A 19,841-nucleotide genomic window follows, 5' to 3' on the forward strand; every position below is an offset into this window, starting at 1 on the left:
AATCAGCATATTCACATTTCTCCTCTTGGGATATAAACTTTGTTTCTGTAGTTTTTGCTGAACATCCTATCAAGATAGGTTATTAATTTTCTTTGAAATGTCTTACATTGAAGACATTTTAACCTTGGTATGGAGGGTCTCTGAAATCCAAGCATTTATGGTTTCTAAAGCAAATCTGTTGCTGCATGTATACAGGGTTTCAGTTTCCACTAAGTGTTTATAAGCCTAAGTTTTTGTCTGACACTGTACTTGTTCAGAAGAATCAGCATTCCTGTTGCACTCCCCTTCAGAACTAAGGTAAGGTGATTTTGCGTAATATGGACCTTTACAAGCAGTATTGGCCCTATATTTAGAACAGATACCTTTAGAAAGTATGGCCATTATTTTTGCAAAAGTATGTTGGAAATTTCAGTATGTGAGCAGATTGTTTCCTATTCAATTTATAATTGCATTCTCTTTTTTTATGAATGTGCAAATTCAACCATTTCTGGACAAGTCAAAACCCATGCTGTGAAAGGTGCTTTTGCCTCGGTAACCTATTTAAAGTTTATCTGCTTATTTCTGTGAAACAGTTACATAATTTTCCATTCACAGCTTTAGAAGCTCCATTCCTTTTGTTAAGACTAAAGGGGTGTGGTGTACTGCAGGGGTCAGGAAATATTAGTGAGAGCATTCTTCCTAAACATGGAAGTGACAGAAAGGGAAGGCGTAACTGTTGTACTGTTGTGTGAGGAGATTATCATTATGCATCCATTAATTCTGGAATGGTGACATGTACAGATGCAGCAGCTGTAATCTTTCCTTTTTGGTGCTTGTGTGTTTTTGATAACATGTATGTTTATCATTAAGTCTAGGCAGATAAATCCTAAATACAGTCAACGAGATCTTTTAAAAATTAGATCTCAGTATGACCAGGCTATTATGAGTGAATGCTTGCATTTATATGACGTACTGGAGGAGATGGCAAGGAAACCAGGCTCTCAGTGGACTGTTGTTGGTTCAGGCAACTGGCAAAGGCGAAGAAGACATAGGAAACAAAAGCATGGATGCCAGTCCAGTCTACTTGCTAGGCTAATGAAACATCTGCACAAACCAGCATATTCCGCGCCGATGTCAGATCCATCATAAGTAAAATGAACGGATTACATCTACAGATCTCAGAGAATAAATTTATAAGAGACTGTTGCATTTTATTATTCACACAGACATGGCTGTATTCATGTATACCAGATGTAGCCATTGAGCTAGCAGACCGCAGAGTGTTTCGCTGAGACTGATATAAAAACTCCGGTAAGAGCAAAAGTGGGGGGCTTTGCATTTATGTGCATAACAGCTGGTGTATCAACACAAAGATTATAGGCATTCATAGCCTTCCTGATCTGGAATACTTTTTGCAGCTCTAGGATTGCTTTGAAAGGATTAACTGGGATATTTTTGAGGATCGGAATTTGAAAGTGTTTACATCAACTGTACTTTGCTACATAAAAAACTGCTTTGACAATGTCATGGTTAGCAAACATATTCAAGTGTACCACAGTCAGAAGCCCTGGATCACGAAGGAGGTTAGATCTCTCGTCAAGTACCACAATGCCTCCAGGTCTAGCAACAGAGCCCTTTAGAGCACAGCTAAAATGGCTTAAAAAAGGAAGCTAGAGAATCACTTAACCAACAGTGATCCACAGTGATTATGACAAGGCATCCACCGTATTGCGAACTATAAAACCTCTCTTCCACCCTTATACTTAACCTCTGGCTTTCTACAAGGCTGTGTGTTGAGTTCCCATTTGTATACTTTTTTTCACCCACGACTGTTTCTTTTCATTCTAAGAACACCATTATTAAGTTCACAGATGGCATGATATGGTAGGACTCAACTCAGGAGGGGACAAGACAGCCTATAAAGATGAAGTCCATAGACTGATAGCATGGTGCATCGAGAATAATCTTGCCTTGAATTCTGCCAAAACAAAAGAACTTATAATAGACTTCTGGAGGCACAATACAGACTATAACCCAATATACATCAATGGAGACTCTGTGGAAAGAGTTCTTGCCTTCACGTTTTTGGGTATACATGTTGCAGAAGATCTGTTTTGGTCTACAAACATTACAGTAGCAGTTAAGAAGACACAGCAGAGACTTTATTTTTTCTGAGGAGATAATCTACAGGTGAAGCTACTGGTGCCTTTTTACCACTGCTTTGAATGTTTACTGTCATACTGCATTTCTGTGTGGTATGCCAACAGTTCAGTGTAAGACAGGAAAGCCCTTCAGAGGATTATAAATTCTGCCCAGAAAATTATTGGCTGCACACTGCCCTCTTTGGAGGAACTTTTTCAGCTCTCGCTGCCTCAGTAAGGCAGCTAACATCCTGGAAGACCCTTCCCACCCTGGACATCATTTATTTGAGGAGTTGCTCTCTGACAGGAGGTTTAGGTCCATTCTGTCATGGACAAATAGATTTAAGAACAGTTTCTACCCTAGAGCTGTACGAGAATTGAACAATGCGAAACATTTATATTGATTGAGTCTGACCAGTACAAATAATAGTCACTTTTACACTACAAAGTATGTTTACATTCTTTTGTATTTTATTTTACTTTTTAATGTTACCATTGCACTCTTAATTTTATATGTGCAATATAATAAGTGCAATAACTAAGTTTGTTGTGTTGTATTGTATTGTCTCTTTATGTTTCTGTCCATTATATGTGAATGCACCTTTAGGATTGCTACAAATTTTGTTGTACTCTGTGCAGTGACAATAATGGAATCTTGTCATGGAAGAATGCTGATTTATTTTCTGTCTTCTTTGTAACTATCCTCCCCTTTCTCTCTTATCTCAGGTGAGGTCACAGCAGGTATGATCACGATGTTGGGGGAGTTGGGGGAGAAATGGCTCCTGAGGATACTCACAGCAGTATGGAGAGAAAAGTGTATCCCATATGACTGGAAAATAAGCGTACTAGTGCCAGTACCCAAGAACAAAGGAGAACCTTCATAGCTGCGGGCAGTATAGAGGTATCAGACTCCTGTCATACTGCATGACAGTTTTGAAGAAGGTCAGGTCACTGACTAATGAATATGCATAGTAGTAGAAAGTAAGATGGGAAGATTACCAGTCCAGATGTAGTTCAGGATGTAGCACAACCAAGACTATGTTTAAAGTGTAGCAGATTGTTGAGAAGTCACTAAAGATGAGGATAGATTCCAACTGGGCATTTCTAGACTTGGAGAAAGCATATGACAAGGTATCAAGAAAGCTGATTTGGACAGTCCTGTCATGGTTTGAAGTCACAGAAACATTGGTAGAATTAGTCCAGGCTATGTACAAAGGCCTAATGACATAAGTGTAAACAATGTTGGGACTCAGAGGGATTCCCAGTGGCAGTGTGTGTGCAACAGGGTTTAGCGCTCGAGTCCACTGGTGTTCATACTGGTGATGGACTTCATTAGCAAGCAGGTCAGTGGGAACAGATCAACAAGTTTGCTGTATGCAGATGATGTGGCATTCTAGGCAAACTCTGAAGAAGAACTTCATCAAAGGATATGGGAATTAAATGCAAAAGTGAAGGCACATGGGATGAAACTGAAAGATAGGGAATGGAATGCAAAACTGAAGGCACATGGGACGAAACTGAGTACAGATAAAATAGTTGTAATGGCAGGAAGTGGGGGAATTCAGGTAAAGCTGAGACTTGATAGAAGGATAAATAGTGAAACAAAGATAGGGAATGGAATGCAAAACTGAAGGCACATGGGATGAAACTGAGTACAGATATAATAGTTGTAATGGCAGGAAGTGGGGGAATTCAGATAAAGCTGAGACTTGACATAGAAGGATAAATAGTGAAACAAAGATCGGGAATGGAATGCAAAACTGAAGGCACATGGGACGAAACTGAGTACAGATAAAATAGTTGTAATGGCAGCAAATGGGGGAATTCAGAAAAAGCTGAGACTTGAGAGAAGGGAAATAGTAGAATAAATTATCAGCTTCAAGTACCTGGGAGGGGTGTTTGAGGAGAAGTGTGAATGAGGATGTAAAAAGCTAGACTCAGAGGCACTGTAGCCAACTGGCAAAGAGTGTCAGGTGTAAAATATGACAGAATACCAAAGATGCTGAAAGTAAGGTGTACAAAAACAGTGGTGCAGCCAGTTCTACTATTATGATGCAGAAACCTGGGCAGTGAAGGCAGAGCAGTTGAGCAAACTAGAGATGATGGAGATGAAGTGCTTGAGATGCGTGGTAGGATGCACAATGTGGGGAAGATGAAGAAATTATCAGAGCAGACATCCAAGTAGCTCCAGTTGCAGAGGTCAGAGAGAACAGATGGCTTGGGCACATGTGCAGGAAAAGACAGTCTTGTGAAGAAGATTTGGGACAGAGAGGAAGAAGGCAAAAGGAAAGGAGGGCAGCCTGCGAAGAGATAAATGGATTGTGAGAGAGAAGACCTGTGACCGTCAGACTGCTGAAGAAGGTGGAAGAATGGCATTGACTGGAGAGCACTGGCAACAGTTGATGTGACACCCCAACCCCATACAGAAAGTGGGCAAAAAGGGGACAATGATGATGCATTTTGTGTCCAGATTTGCTGGTCTTGTGTTCACTGCTAGAGCCTGAATCTGTGACTGAATGCTGTATGGATGCTGAAGTTAGCAGGTGAGGCTGTCTTGACATTAGGAAGATGTGGATGTGGAGGACTATTCATTTGCAGGAAGTTAATGGAAGTCTAGTTGCTGCTGTCTCAGAAACTCTAAATATTTCAGTATTATACTTTGCACAATACTTAAATTATTTATTTGCAAGAACTTTAATAGCTTTCTTACCTGTTAGCCTTAAAGCTGTTTGTACATCAGTAAGAAGTTACTATAGCAGAATTTTGAACATCTTTCCAGAAAGTCAGTTGTTCATGGTGTGCTTACTGCAGTTATTTATGTAATAGTCTGTGTGCCCAGGGGGCTCATGAATTCTGAGCTGGATAGAGCAATCACCTCCATTTAATCCAGACTTGCTGCAACACTGCACTGACCATAATTATTGATAGTTAAGTAAGTTTCTAACACCTGAGGGACATGGAGCATACTGCAGCCAGATGATATTAGAAAGTGGTCAGTTCCGTTGTTGCAAGACCATTAACTGATATAGTGTCAGTGGAAGTTGGATGTACATGCTATTATGGTATGTATGCCACACAAATTAACTTTCTACTTAAGTTTTACTTGTGGAAAATGTTGTATTCTATGTTGTGTTTTATTTGTAATTGTGTTTTATTTGTATGCATTTACCAGGGTGGTGCAGTGATTGTGAACATTGGGGTAATTATGGAATACAGATATTTCTTTGACAGATAAAGGTGACCAGCATTGTAAATGTGTCAAAAATTTTTCTTAGACACAACTGTGATAAGTTGAATTATTAGTTGTTCTTGGCTGCCTTTTAATGTATATTTTAATATGTTTACTTTACATGTTTCCAGTGTGCTGCATCCTGATGATTCTCGTTGGCTTGGTGCTTGGTGGGTCGGTTTTCTGATATGCTGCTTTATATCATGGTGTCTCATTCTGCCTTTTTCATGTTTTCCAAAACACTTGCCAGGTAACTGTTTTACATTATATTAATTGCATATCCATAAGTTTTATGTCAGTAAGGTCTGATAAGTGATTACCTAGATTTTACTGCATTAAGTATCCTAATTAGAAACGGAGTAAATGGAAGAGGTCTTTGTGTATTTAGTATACTCCTCTACCGAGATTTGTGTTTATAAGATTTAATTTTGCCTTGTCTTTGCTTGCCTTTCTTCAGACAGACACCCCGAGCATGACATAATGCTGCATACTTTCTGCACTTTCATCAATGTCTGGTGGATCTTCGTGTACATGCTTCAGTGTGCAAAGTATATTACTGAAGTTTCTAGAATGTACATCCTCAATATACATATATACGCCCAGGTGTATATACAGTTTGGCAACTTGGCATAGAACAAGTGCTTCACTGAAGCAGCAAATGATTGGAATATATTCTACATACTAAAATTACTAGTGATTTAGAAGGAAACATGGAAAAGCCTTGTTCATCCAGGTTTTGCATGTAGTTCTCTTGGCAAAAGATGAATAAGCATTTTATTACTAAGAAGTCCGGGGTGGTAAGGAAGTGCCGTTCTCCTTCCTAGTACTGCTAATCAAGAAACTGTTTAACTTGTTGAAAAAAAATTCTCAGTTGGATTAATCATCAGATATTTGCTATAAAGCACATGGATACAGTACATGGAGCTGTAACAGTCTTGGGCGTGCTTGGTCAGAAATGCATAAATCTCTTGGAAACCACTGCACATGTGATTCATTCAAAACTATTTATGTTAATTGGAATGGATAAAGTGATCCCTAAGCCCCTTTCATCAAATGCAGTTACCTGAGCTTATAAATGCTAAGGAGTGAGGGAGGAGTATTGATGTAGGTACTTTGTTTTGGCCTCTCCTGGATGTCTAAAAAGTGAATTTTTATATAAAATGTCAGGTATTGCTATCTGTTATGCATTATTTGGATTTGGTGTGAATGCACTTGCTGTTTATGTATACTAGGGAGAGGAATTTTGTTTTTTTTTAGCAAGGCTCGGGCTATTTATTTAAGATTTTTTAGTAACTGTAAAACTGTAAAAGTTACTTGATTACTGTTACAATAGCTATAATTCAACAGATGGATTTTGGTAATATTCTTGTCAGTGGATATAAGGGGTTGCTACTACAGCTGTATATATATTAACTGGGTGATGCAGTTTGTTGCTGATTATTTAAAGCATTTTACTGAAATGTTATTTTGAATAAATTCTCAGTTTCTACTTGGGAAGCATTTTTTATGTGAACTGAATAGTTTGCTACTAGGTTTATCATTTTCACCTCGTAGTTTTGAATGACGTCCACACAGATTAGAGATGGTTCTTACATAAGTGGGTTATAAGAACAGTATGGTCACAATGATGAAACCATTTAGCAACAAAACCAGTCAGTTGTGCTTTCATTGTACTTGGGTCCAGTAAACGTGGTGCAGCGGTAGCGTTGTCACCTCACAGCAAGAGGTTCTACGGTTTGATTCTCAGCTAGAGTGCCTTCTGTGTGGAGTCTACGAGTCCTCCCTGCATTCTGTGGGTTTCCTCTGCGTGCTCCGGTTTCCTCCCACGTTACAAAAACATGCTTCTAGAGTGTTTGTCTCTGGGCCTCCACTGAAAATTGCCTTTGTTCCAAGTCGGACTTTCCCAGTTAACAAATGTTAAATAAATAAAATAAATATTTCTCTGGCTGCAGGTTTGTTTACAGGAAATATATATGTGTGTGTGTGTGTGTGTGTGTGTGTGTGTGTGTGTGTGTGTGTGTGTGTATGTATGTGTGTGTGTATATATATATATATATATATATATATATATATATATATATGTAACATTAATATAGGCTTCATTCACATGGTTGATTGCTCAGGTTATCAGACTGCCTAAGCAGTGGCACAAACAATCATGCAGTACAGCAGGGAATGAGAATTTTTGGTATATGTTAACAGCAAAATACACGGACACACACACACACACACACACACACACACACACACACACACACACACACACACACACACACACACACACACACACGCTGCACCCTTGCTACTTATATTTAGATCAATGTTTCTCAAAGGTAAGTGGAATACTCTCGTGTGGCAGTCTGAGACGTATGTATAAAGCCCATTTTTGCACATTTATACCTGCTTTTCCAGGACTCACAGTAATGAGACTTGGGATATCAAATGGTTGCTGCAAGATATACCAATGTATGCACAACTGACTCCAGTTTCTTACTCTGCCATTTTAATTACACTTTTTCAAAAAAGTACTGCATCTACAAATTCAGTGGTGACAGATAAATTAATAGGTAGCATAAAATTAGGGCCTTATTTTAAGCTGTTTATTAATTTACTTAACTTTGCTTTCTTAATTATAGCCAAGTATCATGGCAGGGGTGTACAGTGGAAGAAAACATATAGCTTTCTTCCATAATATGTGATTATAGTTGATTTATTTTTGCACAGCAAACAAGGGTATGCACTGCAAAAACCTGACAAAACCATATTTTTTTCACTTGCTTGCAACAAATAGATTAATTCCTGATTTAATCTAAAATAAGATCTTTTGCTTACCTGAACATTAGTAATCATACTTCAAAACCAGCCCTTGGAACTGATGTCAGCCTTAACTGGGGTATTTCTTTTACTTTTATCCCACCCTGGAAAAGTCTCCAATTCATTGATGTTATCAAGGCAACTGAATACAGGTAGTTTTCTGGCCAGTTCCCTCCCCAAACTGATATCACCATGACTGTCCTAAAAAAACACCCATGCTGTGATGTCACAGCTCCCTGGTCCTTCCCCTACCCATACAGAAAGTAAAGGCTAGAACAAAGAAACAGTACAGGAGTCAAGTCTCCTGCTTTGGGCTGTCAATCACAGGAGTTCACAGCTCAAATTATCCTTGGCACTTTGACAGCTAGGGAAGTTAGGTGTGAAGGGGGATCAGAGAGGAGTTCAAATAGTACAATTCTGGCTTCACAGAAAAAAAAAAATCTAACTTAGCCATTCTAAAAAGAAGCAGTAAAAAAAAAAAAAAAACACTTTGAAAGTCTGTTCTGTGGCATTTGCACTGTTTGTGTTTGAAATGTTCATTGAATGGCATGAAGTGTTACACTGCTGTCTCTCAGTCAGTTAGTTTTATGTATGCATGTAAAGTCTGTGCAGTGATAGGAGCTTTAGGAAGAAAGAGACCTGCGTGATGTAACTTTTTACAGATGAGTACTGCATTGTGGGATACATAGAGGCAGACTAAATAGTCAGAATTACTTCAAGATGCCAGACCCCATGTGGTTAGACTCAGAAATTAAGTATAAAAATATTTAAAAACCTGTAAATACTCCCAGTGGTGTTAAAATGTAGGAAACGCCAAACCATGATGAAATAAACATGCTTTTTGAGTCTGTGGACACAGTTCTCCTTTAATCTATAGCTATCTGCAGCCAAAGAAAAGTATTGCAGCACTGTTGTATTAAAAAAAAAATCCTCCACAGATGCAGTGTCCCTCTTCTCTGAAGCTGGGCAATTCCAATGGAGCAGGTAGGGGAAGACAGTTAGCAAAAGCACAAAGCATAAATGAAAATACTAAAAACATCCCTACAGGAAGTCTAAGACTGCACATGCCCCAACACCATATCATAGACTATTTAGTAGCAGTTCATTTGCTGATACTTTCCACAGGTTTTCAGCATGCAAATTGGTTCTTGTACTGGTTTTTCTTTGCAAACATCTTGGAAAAGTTCAGGTTTATTAAAGATGAAAGTTATTGTAACTGTTATAACTCTTTATTGATTATCTGTATTCCGTGTTACTCATCTGAGAAAATTGCTATTTAATGTGTATTATCTCTGTTATGGTCAGTTATGTTTGCAACAAATCATTAGTTAAACCAAGCTGAGTTCTCACTCAAGTTATGAAAGTCCTCTGTCATATAGATAGCCATATTCAGAAAGCTTTGCAGCACTGAGGTAAGCAAAAAAAAGCAAAATTTGTGCAATGAGCAGCTATGCACAGGCTGTGTGCAATTCAGAAGAAGGTCTGCTACATGACCAGGCCAAGCAGCAATTCCCATTCCAGTCTAATGACTATCAAATAACATTGTAATGAGAAAAAATATTAAAATGATCATCTCCATGTATGCTAATGAGGCAAAACAAGATGGTGGAGAGGTTCAGAAATGTTTTAATGCTGCGCGATGTATCTGCATCCACTGCGTATTTAAACCCATCTGAATGCTTGTGTTCAGACGGACTGTTTGAATTGCCAAACAATGTTATGAGTTAAGATCATTGAATTGCCAAACAATGTTAGGAGTTAAGATCACCCAACCATGCCAAACAGTTCATGGATTTAAGTATATCTAAACTGTAGACTGGTATTGTGTAGATAGTGACATCATTCAAGAAAGTGTGGACATGTGTGAGCCTTCTCTGCACCTTTGTGAAGTACCTTTCTCAATGGATAAAGTATGTGTGGTTTTACAAATATTAACTATAGGACCCTTTCATGGACCTACTTGGGGACACAGTGGCAGTATCTCTGGCATCTGCCTCAGGAATACTCCCATCAGTTTCTCGATACTGTGCTTCAGCATGTGGGAGAATATGGGTGATTCCCATGCACCACACTAGAACGAGCCAGCGTCATGCTGGAATTCTATGATACAGCCTGTTTCCCTGAGGTACTGGAGGCCGATGACTGTACCCACATTGAAATAAAGGCCCCACCATATGAACTGGGGCAGAAGTATGTGAACCACAGTGTATTGCTGCCATCAACTGTCAGATGGTCTGTGATGCACAGAGTATCATCTACAGTGTGTGTGTGTGTGTGTGTGTGTGTGTGTGTGTGTGTGTGTGTGTGTGTGTGTGTGTGCGTCTGTAGGCTACCACATGTGGCATACCTGTGGCCTATACCAACACTTTGCGAGGGGTGACTTCCCCTAGGAGCATCTCTTTTGGTGATGTCCTGGAACCCTGGCTTGTGACACCTATCAGCAATCCACAAAATTAAAAAGGCCATGGGTGCAATAGTGCCTGTTTGTGAACCAAGAACATTACTGAAAATGTGTGTGGGCAGCTGAAGGCTTGCTTTTGCTGCCTGGATCTGTCCACTGGTACTGTGCAGAATGACCCAGCCAAATTTACAAAACTAGTGTCAGTGTGTGCAGTGTTGCACAGTGTTGCACAGTGTTAATATAGAAATAATGTAGGAAGCAATTACAGCAGGGTGGGCAATCGCAGGGGCAGCAGTTCCCAGCATACCAGGCAGAGGGAGATGAGCAGATGAGGTTTTACTTGAGGCACCAGCAGCAGGAGATGATCATGACAGATGGAGGTGGATACAGTATGCTGTGGCACAGGCCATGGAGGCAGCAGCTTGCACGTAACTTCAGAACATTGTAGACAAGAGTAAAGAACATACACTACACTAAAAATGGTGCATGCAAAACCAACACCAGGCTGTGCTTACCCATGCATAGGCTGGCCACTCTGTTACTTGGGTTGGCCATGTCCAGTGCACAATGTACAAAGAACAGGTGCAGTCATCACCATTTGCACAGCTGGAGAAGGAAGCACAGGAGCGCATGTCTTTCACAGAGAAGTGTACAAGAGTGGGTGCTGAGGAGTTTGAAAGGAAAACTTTTTTTCTGAGAATTGTCAGCACTGGGGGAAGGTGAGTCTTTAATGTAAACTTGTTGAAAAGGGCCAGTGTCATTTTATATATGTGATGTACTGGCATTGTAGCAGTACGAGTGGATTTGCTGGGACACAGACTCAGCAATGATAGCAGCACTGCAGCTTGGTCTACTGGACAAGTCCATAACATGCATGGTAGACAGTTCAGCATCCTGTGCATGCCCTCACCCACAAGAGATTGAGTCTGCCAGGTGTTGCACTGTATGTATCCCAAGCCTGGGTAGACACTAATATGCTGCATGACATTGAGAGATGCCTGTTATGAGATGCATCACTTTGGTGATGGCCATGACCACAAGGACAGACTCTTGAGAGTAGACACATCTGCAACAGATGTTGCTGTGAAACAGCTAGCACTGTGGGCATGGGATCTTTGTCATCCATTGGCACATTGGCTGCTATTTGTAGGTGTAGCAGTTGATCAGCTCCATGGATGGCCCCTCACTCCTGGCATGTGAGCCAGAGAATACCTAGCATGTTCGGGTGTGTGATCGAGTCTATCCAAGCAGTCGCTCTTACAAAACATGCACTCCGGTAGGCCATCATGCACACCTTGCATCACCCTCACTATCTCAACCAAGGCTGTGGTGGTACTGGCCTCATAAAAGCTGAGTTGTAGTGACTGACATATCAGTCTCAGAGGGAGTGTGGTAACCATGTCTCCAGGGAGCAGCATTGCCCATCTGTATAGACCAGTACTCTTAAGTGGTAAGGGAAGATTCTGACATCTGTCTCCTGGAGATCACCACACTTAAGTTATTAACAAGTGTCCTTAATTAACCTCTCCTCCCTGTGAGGTGTGGGTATCCTGGATAACCGCAGGCACAGAGGCTGCATCCATGATCTGTGCTCGGGATATGGACCTGTTCCCAGCACTCACTCTGTACCTCTTCACTATGCCACCTCATCCCTGCCATCATTATCAGTGGCTGAAGATCCTTCAGCATCAGACAGGGCTACTTTCTCAGTGTTGTTAATACACCAAAGCACAAAATATCCAGTGTATATATGACCCAATGCCAGAAGTATTCATGTAACTGACTCTTACAAATATGATAAAGTAATGCTTACACCTTGTGCAGAAGGCTACTTTGAACCACCTGATGTACTTGTGTGCCAAGAGTCAGACAGATTTTGATAGTGACTAAGAAGTGCACACGACTCAAAAGTTTTGTTGCACAGAAATAGGATTACATTCTTGAGGCATCTCCATTGAATTGTCTCTGGGGCCTGTCCACTTCTGCCCCAACATCCAGGACTGCACTGTTGGACTCTGTACAGGTACCACTTGCTGTGAGAGAGGCCAGAAATTCCTCGGTCTTTGTGGGAGGTGTTGCACTTGACAGCACCCCCCCCCCGGTCTGTTGCACTATGTTCATGTGCCAGGAGGAATTTCCTTTGTTGAGCACCCCATGTAATATCACTGGCCCTGCTATACCATTTCACAACCATGACTGCGGCCACTAACTTTATTAACATTTATCACAATATCTTCGCAGGCATGGTGTCAGTAGGCTTGGTTAGTTGGAAGCAGGTCAAAGAGTTGCCGTCCATGGATATGGAGGGACTGGAGTAGCACCTTGTTCTTCACATCAGAGAAATTATGCTTGTGTGAATGTCCCAGCAGATTCAGTAGTGTGCTTCTGCTAGCCCTGTTTTTTAGCCTTTGCTGTGTTGGTATGGAAAACAGTGGAATTAACAGCCTTGTTCCTGCATAACCCTGTCTGATCCTAACACCACCAGTATCCGCCTCAGCTTTTTTGTATGCTGTCTAAGTGACTGACAGTTATCTATCTGTATCCACACCCTTTAAGTAATGTTAGGTGCAGAGGTTTAATAATCTCATGCCTCTTGGTGTTAGAAATAGTTTTGCTACTGAGATATGTGCAATGTGAACTGCATGTATGTTTAGAACTGTTCTGTGTTAGGTGCTGCAGATAAAATTTAGGCCAGATGCCCTGCATATGTTTCCAGTTATTGATGAAGATGTCTTGCAGATAATGTCTTTCAAATAAATAATGCAAAGTTAGAGAACAACTAAAACTCTTGAAACAGCAAAAAAAAAATTATGGCAAACCGTAGTGAAGAACAATCCGTTTATTAACTTTTAAAACAGTCCGTAAGTTAACATACGGACTGTTTAAAAAGTTAATATACGGTTTGCCATAATTTTTGTTGTTTCAAGAAGTTTTCGACTGTGTTCGTTTTAACAACTAAAACTCTGATCACGTACTCTGGTGTCTGCGCTAGCAGTTCACCTAAAATAGTTGTATAGTTTGAATGTCATTTTCGCTTCATGAAATTCATGATTTTATCAGTCAAGGACTCAGGATATTTATGAGCAATGAACGTTGTTGTTGTGTCTTTTGGCTTTTCCCCGTTAGGGGTCACCACAGTGGAACTTTGGTCCGCTAATGATTGGCAGTAGATTTTTACATGTCGAGTTGCTGGCCCTGATGCATAACGAAGGTACACCCATTCACGCATGTCTCCACACAGAAGACACTCTAGCTGAGAATCGAACAGGACAACATCTTAGTGTGAGGCGACAACGCTACCGCAGCACCACCACCACAGTTAATTTTAAAATTATAACATTATTGTAAAAACTGGTCAACATCTGAGGTGATCCTAGAGATCTCGATAAATTGTCCCTTGACTATGCTTGTTCACTTTTTCATAGCATTAGTACTATCAAAATGCAAAGTATGTGGGTTTCCTGAAAATGTTCAAATAGTAATTGTTCATGTCCTTATCATGTTTAATCATTCATAAGGGGGACATGAAAAATACATCATTAATGTATTCTATATGTTTACCATTTTTAAGAAATTCACTTTTTTATCTTAGAAAAGATGGTGAAAGATTCTAGTGGTAGTGACTAGGTGATTGTTCTGCTATTCAGGGAATGGTTCTGGCAGGTAGTTTTAAATACTGATACTCCACTGGGTTTCAATGACCGGAGTGGCATAGCTCCTATTTTAAGGATGAGAGCCAATAAGCTGGCTAAGTAGCTATTTGCATACACCCTGTTTTAGTTGCACTTTCTGTTAATTTGTGTTTTTCCCTGTGATGTTTTTCTGAAGAAGTCCTTATCTTTGTGATAAAAGTGCTCAAATCAGAAGCTGCTTTATGATACAGTTGGTGTGAATCATCTGTGTGTTCTGTTATACTTGTTAACAGCTACTTTGTTTAATGACCAGCTCATTGGGAACACTTCCCTGGTGGCATTCATTGTTAACGAGCATTAGAGCTCATTGCAGAGAAAAGGAGGTGGCCATGATTGGTGTTGCAAAGTTTCTGCATCCCTGGGAGGATCTTTCTTCATAGAAATATTCGCTGTGGACATGCATATTTTAACCTTCTTGTGCCTTCATTAGCACAGCGTAAGTAGACTGTTTGGCTAACAGTTGGAAACACAGAGGCAAACACTTAGCTGATGTCCATAACCATTCCGGTGTTTTGCAAAATATCCCAACCAACAAACTAAAGCAATGAGTAACAAGGTCACACAGAAAAAACAATCAGTAAAAACTAAAAAAAAAAACCCAGCCAAGCTAGACTTTCCACTGTGTGATTCCTTAAAACCTCTTGTGTTAGAAGTAACACTGGATATATGCAAATGACCCCCTTAAGGACATCAGGTGTTTCAGCTATATGGCAGATGTTCTTCGTGTTTCACTATTGCAGTCATCACATTTGGGTTATCCCTGTCAGGGTAGCCCTCGGCATGCCCAAATACTGGAGACTTAGTATTTCTGCATCAGTTGCTGTCGCTTGAAGACTGACATCAGGTCATCACTTGTATAAAGTAAGGCAGCCAACGCCATTATGTCAGTCTTTCTTGCTATGGAGCTCGAAGCAGAAGCAGTTCGCAAAGTGCCGGTTGGCCGCTACCTAAGTTTTCATTTCCGAATTGAAGTTGAAGTCTTCTAAAGCGAAGTACCCTGTTGGGGATCCTTTTTTCTTGCACTAACCGATGTCAGAAAAAGTTAATAATTGTCTTGCCTGTGGAAAGCAAATACCACAGCGAGACATCCACTCTTACTGCATCACTTGCCTAGGCCCAGACCACAACCTGCCCTGTTTTCACTTCTGTGCTTTGTTTAATGCCAGAACTATCCATCGTCGGGCCCTTTTTGTAGCCAGATATTTTCGTTTACAGTCCTCGAATTCCAGTAGGGGTTCGGTAAGCCATCCGACAGCAGATCTTCTGAAAGAATGTAAAGATAAAGACAGAGACAGACCGCACAGGTCTGAACCTTATGACGACACTTCCATTAAGCTAGTTGTCAGTCCTCTAGTACTCAGTGAGGTGCTTTCGCAGCCCCTGATGCCCGCTTCACTTGATTTACAGGCCACTACTGAGACCCTTTTGGAGTCCGGTATGCCGCAAAACTCTTCTTCGTCTAAGGATCCTGTGGTCATCTCTACCTTGGATGGGTCTGGAGCCGCTGAGCAGGCTCCGGCTTCCGAGGAAGTCCTTCGCACCTCCAAATCTTTACACAAACCGACATCTTTTTTTGCGACTACCGTTCTTTCAAAAACAACCAAGTTCCATAGGCCTGGGATTCGAACCACACCCAAGAAACCAACTACCCACTCTCAGGTGCCTGCTACCATGCCTCACTCTCAAATGCTTAAAATGGCAGACCTTATCATACTGATCAGGGGAAGCCAAGCTACCCCTTCAAAAAGGAAAAGACATCTGTTCCCAGTAGTTTTGTCTGAACAAGAGTCGGATGAATCTGATGCATCTGACTGAAGGCATGCAGCCCCTCTCCACTTATGAGGATTCTGATGCAGAGGAATCCATTCCTTCAGCCTCTCCCCCAGAGGATCTTTCCTTTGGGGAAACCCTGCATACTTTAAGGAAGCATTTTCAATGAGAGAGTCAGAACTACCCTCAGTCTAAACAGAGACTAAGGGAATTCCTAGATCTTTGCAACACAGACCCCTGGCCATACCCCCCAGTCCTGAATGTGGTGGATGATGATTTCCTTGAATCCAGCTTGACTCCTGACGCCCTACCTCCTGCTCCCAGAAAAGCAGACAGAGGTAGTACAGAGTCCCTGACTCACACAAATATCTTTTTAAAAATCCAACCGCTGACCCTGAGGTCATTTCTCAAGGGCCAAAAGGGATTAAATCAACCTTTGCTAAGAGTCCCACCCCCTCAGACAGAGATTCCTGAGCATTGGACAGATGGGATAAAAAAGTATACACCTCAGCTACTCTTGCTATCAGGGCACTAAATTGTCAGTTACATATACTTAAATATCAGCAACATACCTTGGAACTCCTTAAAAAAAATGTCCTCCTTTTTTGCCTGGGCACAATCTAAAGATTTACAAGACTTAATGCATTCTGCAAGTCAAGTAATGAAACACACCTTGCACTCTGGTTTTGATGTCCTAGAAGCTTCTTGCAGGGCAGCAGTCATTGGATCTGTCATTAGAAGACATGCATGGCTTAAGGAACAACCTCTGCCAGACCATGTGAAATCTAAATTGTTGCATGCACCCTTGCACAAATAACTTATTTAGCACTAAGGCATAAGAGGTTTAAAAAAGATGAAAGAAAAAGCAAAATCCATGCAGACAGGTAAAGATTTCTTACAGGTCCAGCCCCCTAGGTTCAGCAGGCATTTTCCCTCCAAGCACTGGTCCTTCCTGCTCCAGGTAAACAGGCCCAGCCTGGGACCCGTGGAAACAGACCCCCCCCCCCCCAGAGAGCAGCCACAGGGAATGCAGAGATCTAAACAGTGGACTATCACTACTTCAAAACCAGGGAGTTCTAAGCCACCCCCTTATGGTAAGAACTCACAATGACTCACCTCCTCCCAACCTCCCCTCTGCCCACCTTCACTTACCCCTAGGAGGAAAACTCTCCTTTCACTCAAGCACCTGGGCCACCATTACCAAGGACCAATGGGTTCTGAACATTGTGTCTCAGGGATGCAAATTCTCCTTCCACACCCTTCCAACCCCAAAATGGTTCCCAGATCTACCCCCAAATCATGGGCAGAGGCTCAAAAGCAAATCCATTCCGTGCTGTCTTTGAGAGCAGTAGAGCACGTTCCTGCAGAACAGATAGGCCAAGGCTTCTACTCCAGACTTTTTCTGGTGCCCAGAAAAGAGGGGACCTGGTGCACCATCCTCAGTCTATCCATTCTAAACACCTTCCTGGTGATCCCAAATTTCAAAATGCTCACCCTCCAGCAGCTGCTACCCATGCTCTCCAAGGACCCTTGGCTAGCCACCCTGGATCAAAAAGAGGCCTACCTCCACATTCCTATCAGGGAATCATAAGTAGGTACTAGGCTATTGGCCCTAGGGCCTATACAAGCCCAGCCAGAACGGTACCATGGCTTTTGCCACCCAAGAAAATTATTTTCCTGTGCCACTGTCGAGCAGAGCCACAGAAGTAATCCCCGGGGTGAATTTCTTATTTCCCATCCAATCATCAAGATTTTTCTTGAAGAGTGCTAATGAAGAGCTTTGTTTGATATAGATAGGTAGCTTATTCCAGAGTATGGGAAGTCTCTGGGACAGGAATCTATCCCTCTGGCATGTTCTATTTATTTTGGTGACAAGGTTTAGGTCCCTAGAGCATGTTGCTCAGAGGGATTGGGATTTCTTTAAGTGGCACATGTCCAAAAGCTCTGGGTGTATAGCTTTGTATGTTAGGCAGAGATCACCTCTGAGTAGGCAATATCCAATGAAGTAAAGCTGGAGTTTTTTGAGATGGTCTGTGTAGGGCATCTGTTTGAGGCTGGTAATCCTCTTTGTGAGCTATTTTTGCTGCCTTTCCAGTTGTTGTAGATGTCTTGTGAGGTACATACCAAAAGGGGCATTGTACTCTATAATGGATCTAATGAGTGATGAGTAGAGGGGAACAATGACCTCGTTTTTTCTGGATGCGAAACCTTTTGTGATGAGGTGTGCCACATAGAAGGATTTCCTGACTACTGTGGCGATGTGATTATCAAAGGAGAGACTACTGTCCACCTGTGTCCCAAGGTCTCTTATCACACTTTCGGTGTAAAGTATACTACCGCCTATGTTGTAGTTCATGGGTACAGAGTTTTTACCAAAGGGGATGACAATGCACTTTTTGGCATTGAGCTTGAGGCCATGGCTTTGACACCAGGCATCTGTCTCAGTGAGGCCCTTTTGTAGGATGTCCACATCGTTAGGAGTTTTGATTATGGCTCCTAGTTTGCAGTCATCTGCTAACTTTTTTAGCCAAAGATCTTCTGTGTTAGCCTGTACTTCAGAGAAGTAGATACCAAACAGAGGATGCAGGACTGAACCTTGTGGTACTCCACTTGTCACTGGTCTGAAGTCTGATTTGGAGTCTGCTACTTTCACAGTGTGGGTTCTGTCATTGAGCCAGTTGGCAAGCCATCTTGTGACATAGGGATTTATACCTAGTTTAGTGAGTTTATCTATAATTCCAGAGTGGGAGATGGTGTCAAAAGCCTTGGCAAGATCTAAATAGGCTGTGTGAACCACCTTACCCTTGTCTATGGCTTTGTTGACTGCTTCAAAGAAGTCTATCAATTTTAGGAGACATGATCTGCCTTTTACAATCCCAAACTGGGTGGGGTCCAGAGTTTGGAAATTACCAATATCTTTGTTTATAAGTTCCATGGCCTTGCAGACCAGGCTCGTCAGGCTAATGGGGCGGTAGTTCCCGGGGTCTGTGGTGGCTCCCTCCTTGTGGAGTGGGATAACCGTCACTGTGTGCCATTCAGCAGGCACAAAGCCTGAGGTGAGGCTATGATTGAACATGGTACTTAGGTGGGGTGCCAGTTCATTCTGTAGTTCATGTAGAATGCAGCCTGGGATGTTGTCTGGTCCCATGGATGATGTGTTCTTGGCTTTGGAGAGAGTGTTTTTTACCTGTGCAGCCGTGATTACAGGAACTTTGCATTCTTCCGGTGTAGAGATGGGCCCTTTAGGGCATGAGAGAGGGGTAAATTTAGCACTGAACCTATCTGCCAGGATGTTGGCAATATCAGTTGGGTCTGTATATTTAGTGCCATTGTGCTGTAACTCGGAGCTGATCTGAGTGTTGCCATTGAGATTCTCTACATAGCTATAGAATGCTTTGTGGTTGTCTTTAGAATCAGTGGCAATTTTGTTTTCGTAACTAGCTTTGGAGGATTGTATCAGGGATCGCAGATTCTTACTAAGGCTGACCAGGGAGCTCCTCCACTCATGGGATTTTACACCCTTTTGCAACATTTTTTTCCTTCTGTTGTACAGTTTGTTTATGGCAGGGGACCACCAGATTGGCTTCCTTTTTTTGGAGGATCGCATCTTGGTTCTGTTTGGGACAGCACAATCCATTCACTTGTGTAAGTGCTTATAAAGTGCAATTGTGTAGGATTCAGTAGTCGTGACTGTATTGTCCATCTGCATGGGTGTCATGAAGTTCACCACTTCTGTCTTAAGAAGCATGAAGTTGGCTTTGGAGAAATATTTTACCGTGGCTTCCTTAATGGGGGTGGGGGCAGGATGTGGATAT

General features: G+C 41.6%; 1 protein-coding gene across 2 annotated transcripts in view; it reads left to right on the forward strand.

Annotated features, from left to right (window-relative positions):
* SLCO4C1 (solute carrier organic anion transporter family member 4C1) overlaps nucleotides 1–19,841 on the forward strand; it is a 761,635-nt gene that overhangs the window by 375,741 nt on the left and 366,053 nt on the right. For both annotated transcript variants that reach the window (XM_044063878.1, XR_006363839.1), the window contains exon 5: nucleotides 5,481–5,599. In XM_044063878.1, the coding sequence (XP_043919813.1) occupies nucleotides 5,481–5,599 (119 nt within the window). The remainder of the gene's footprint in view (nucleotides 1–5,480; nucleotides 5,600–19,841) is intronic.

This window comes from Protopterus annectens, chromosome 2.part2, assembly GCF_019279795.1.
Source record: "Protopterus annectens isolate FY-2018-M chromosome 2.part2, PAN1.0, whole genome shotgun sequence".
Classification (NCBI taxonomy): Eukaryota; Metazoa; Chordata; order Ceratodontiformes; family Protopteridae; genus Protopterus; species Protopterus annectens.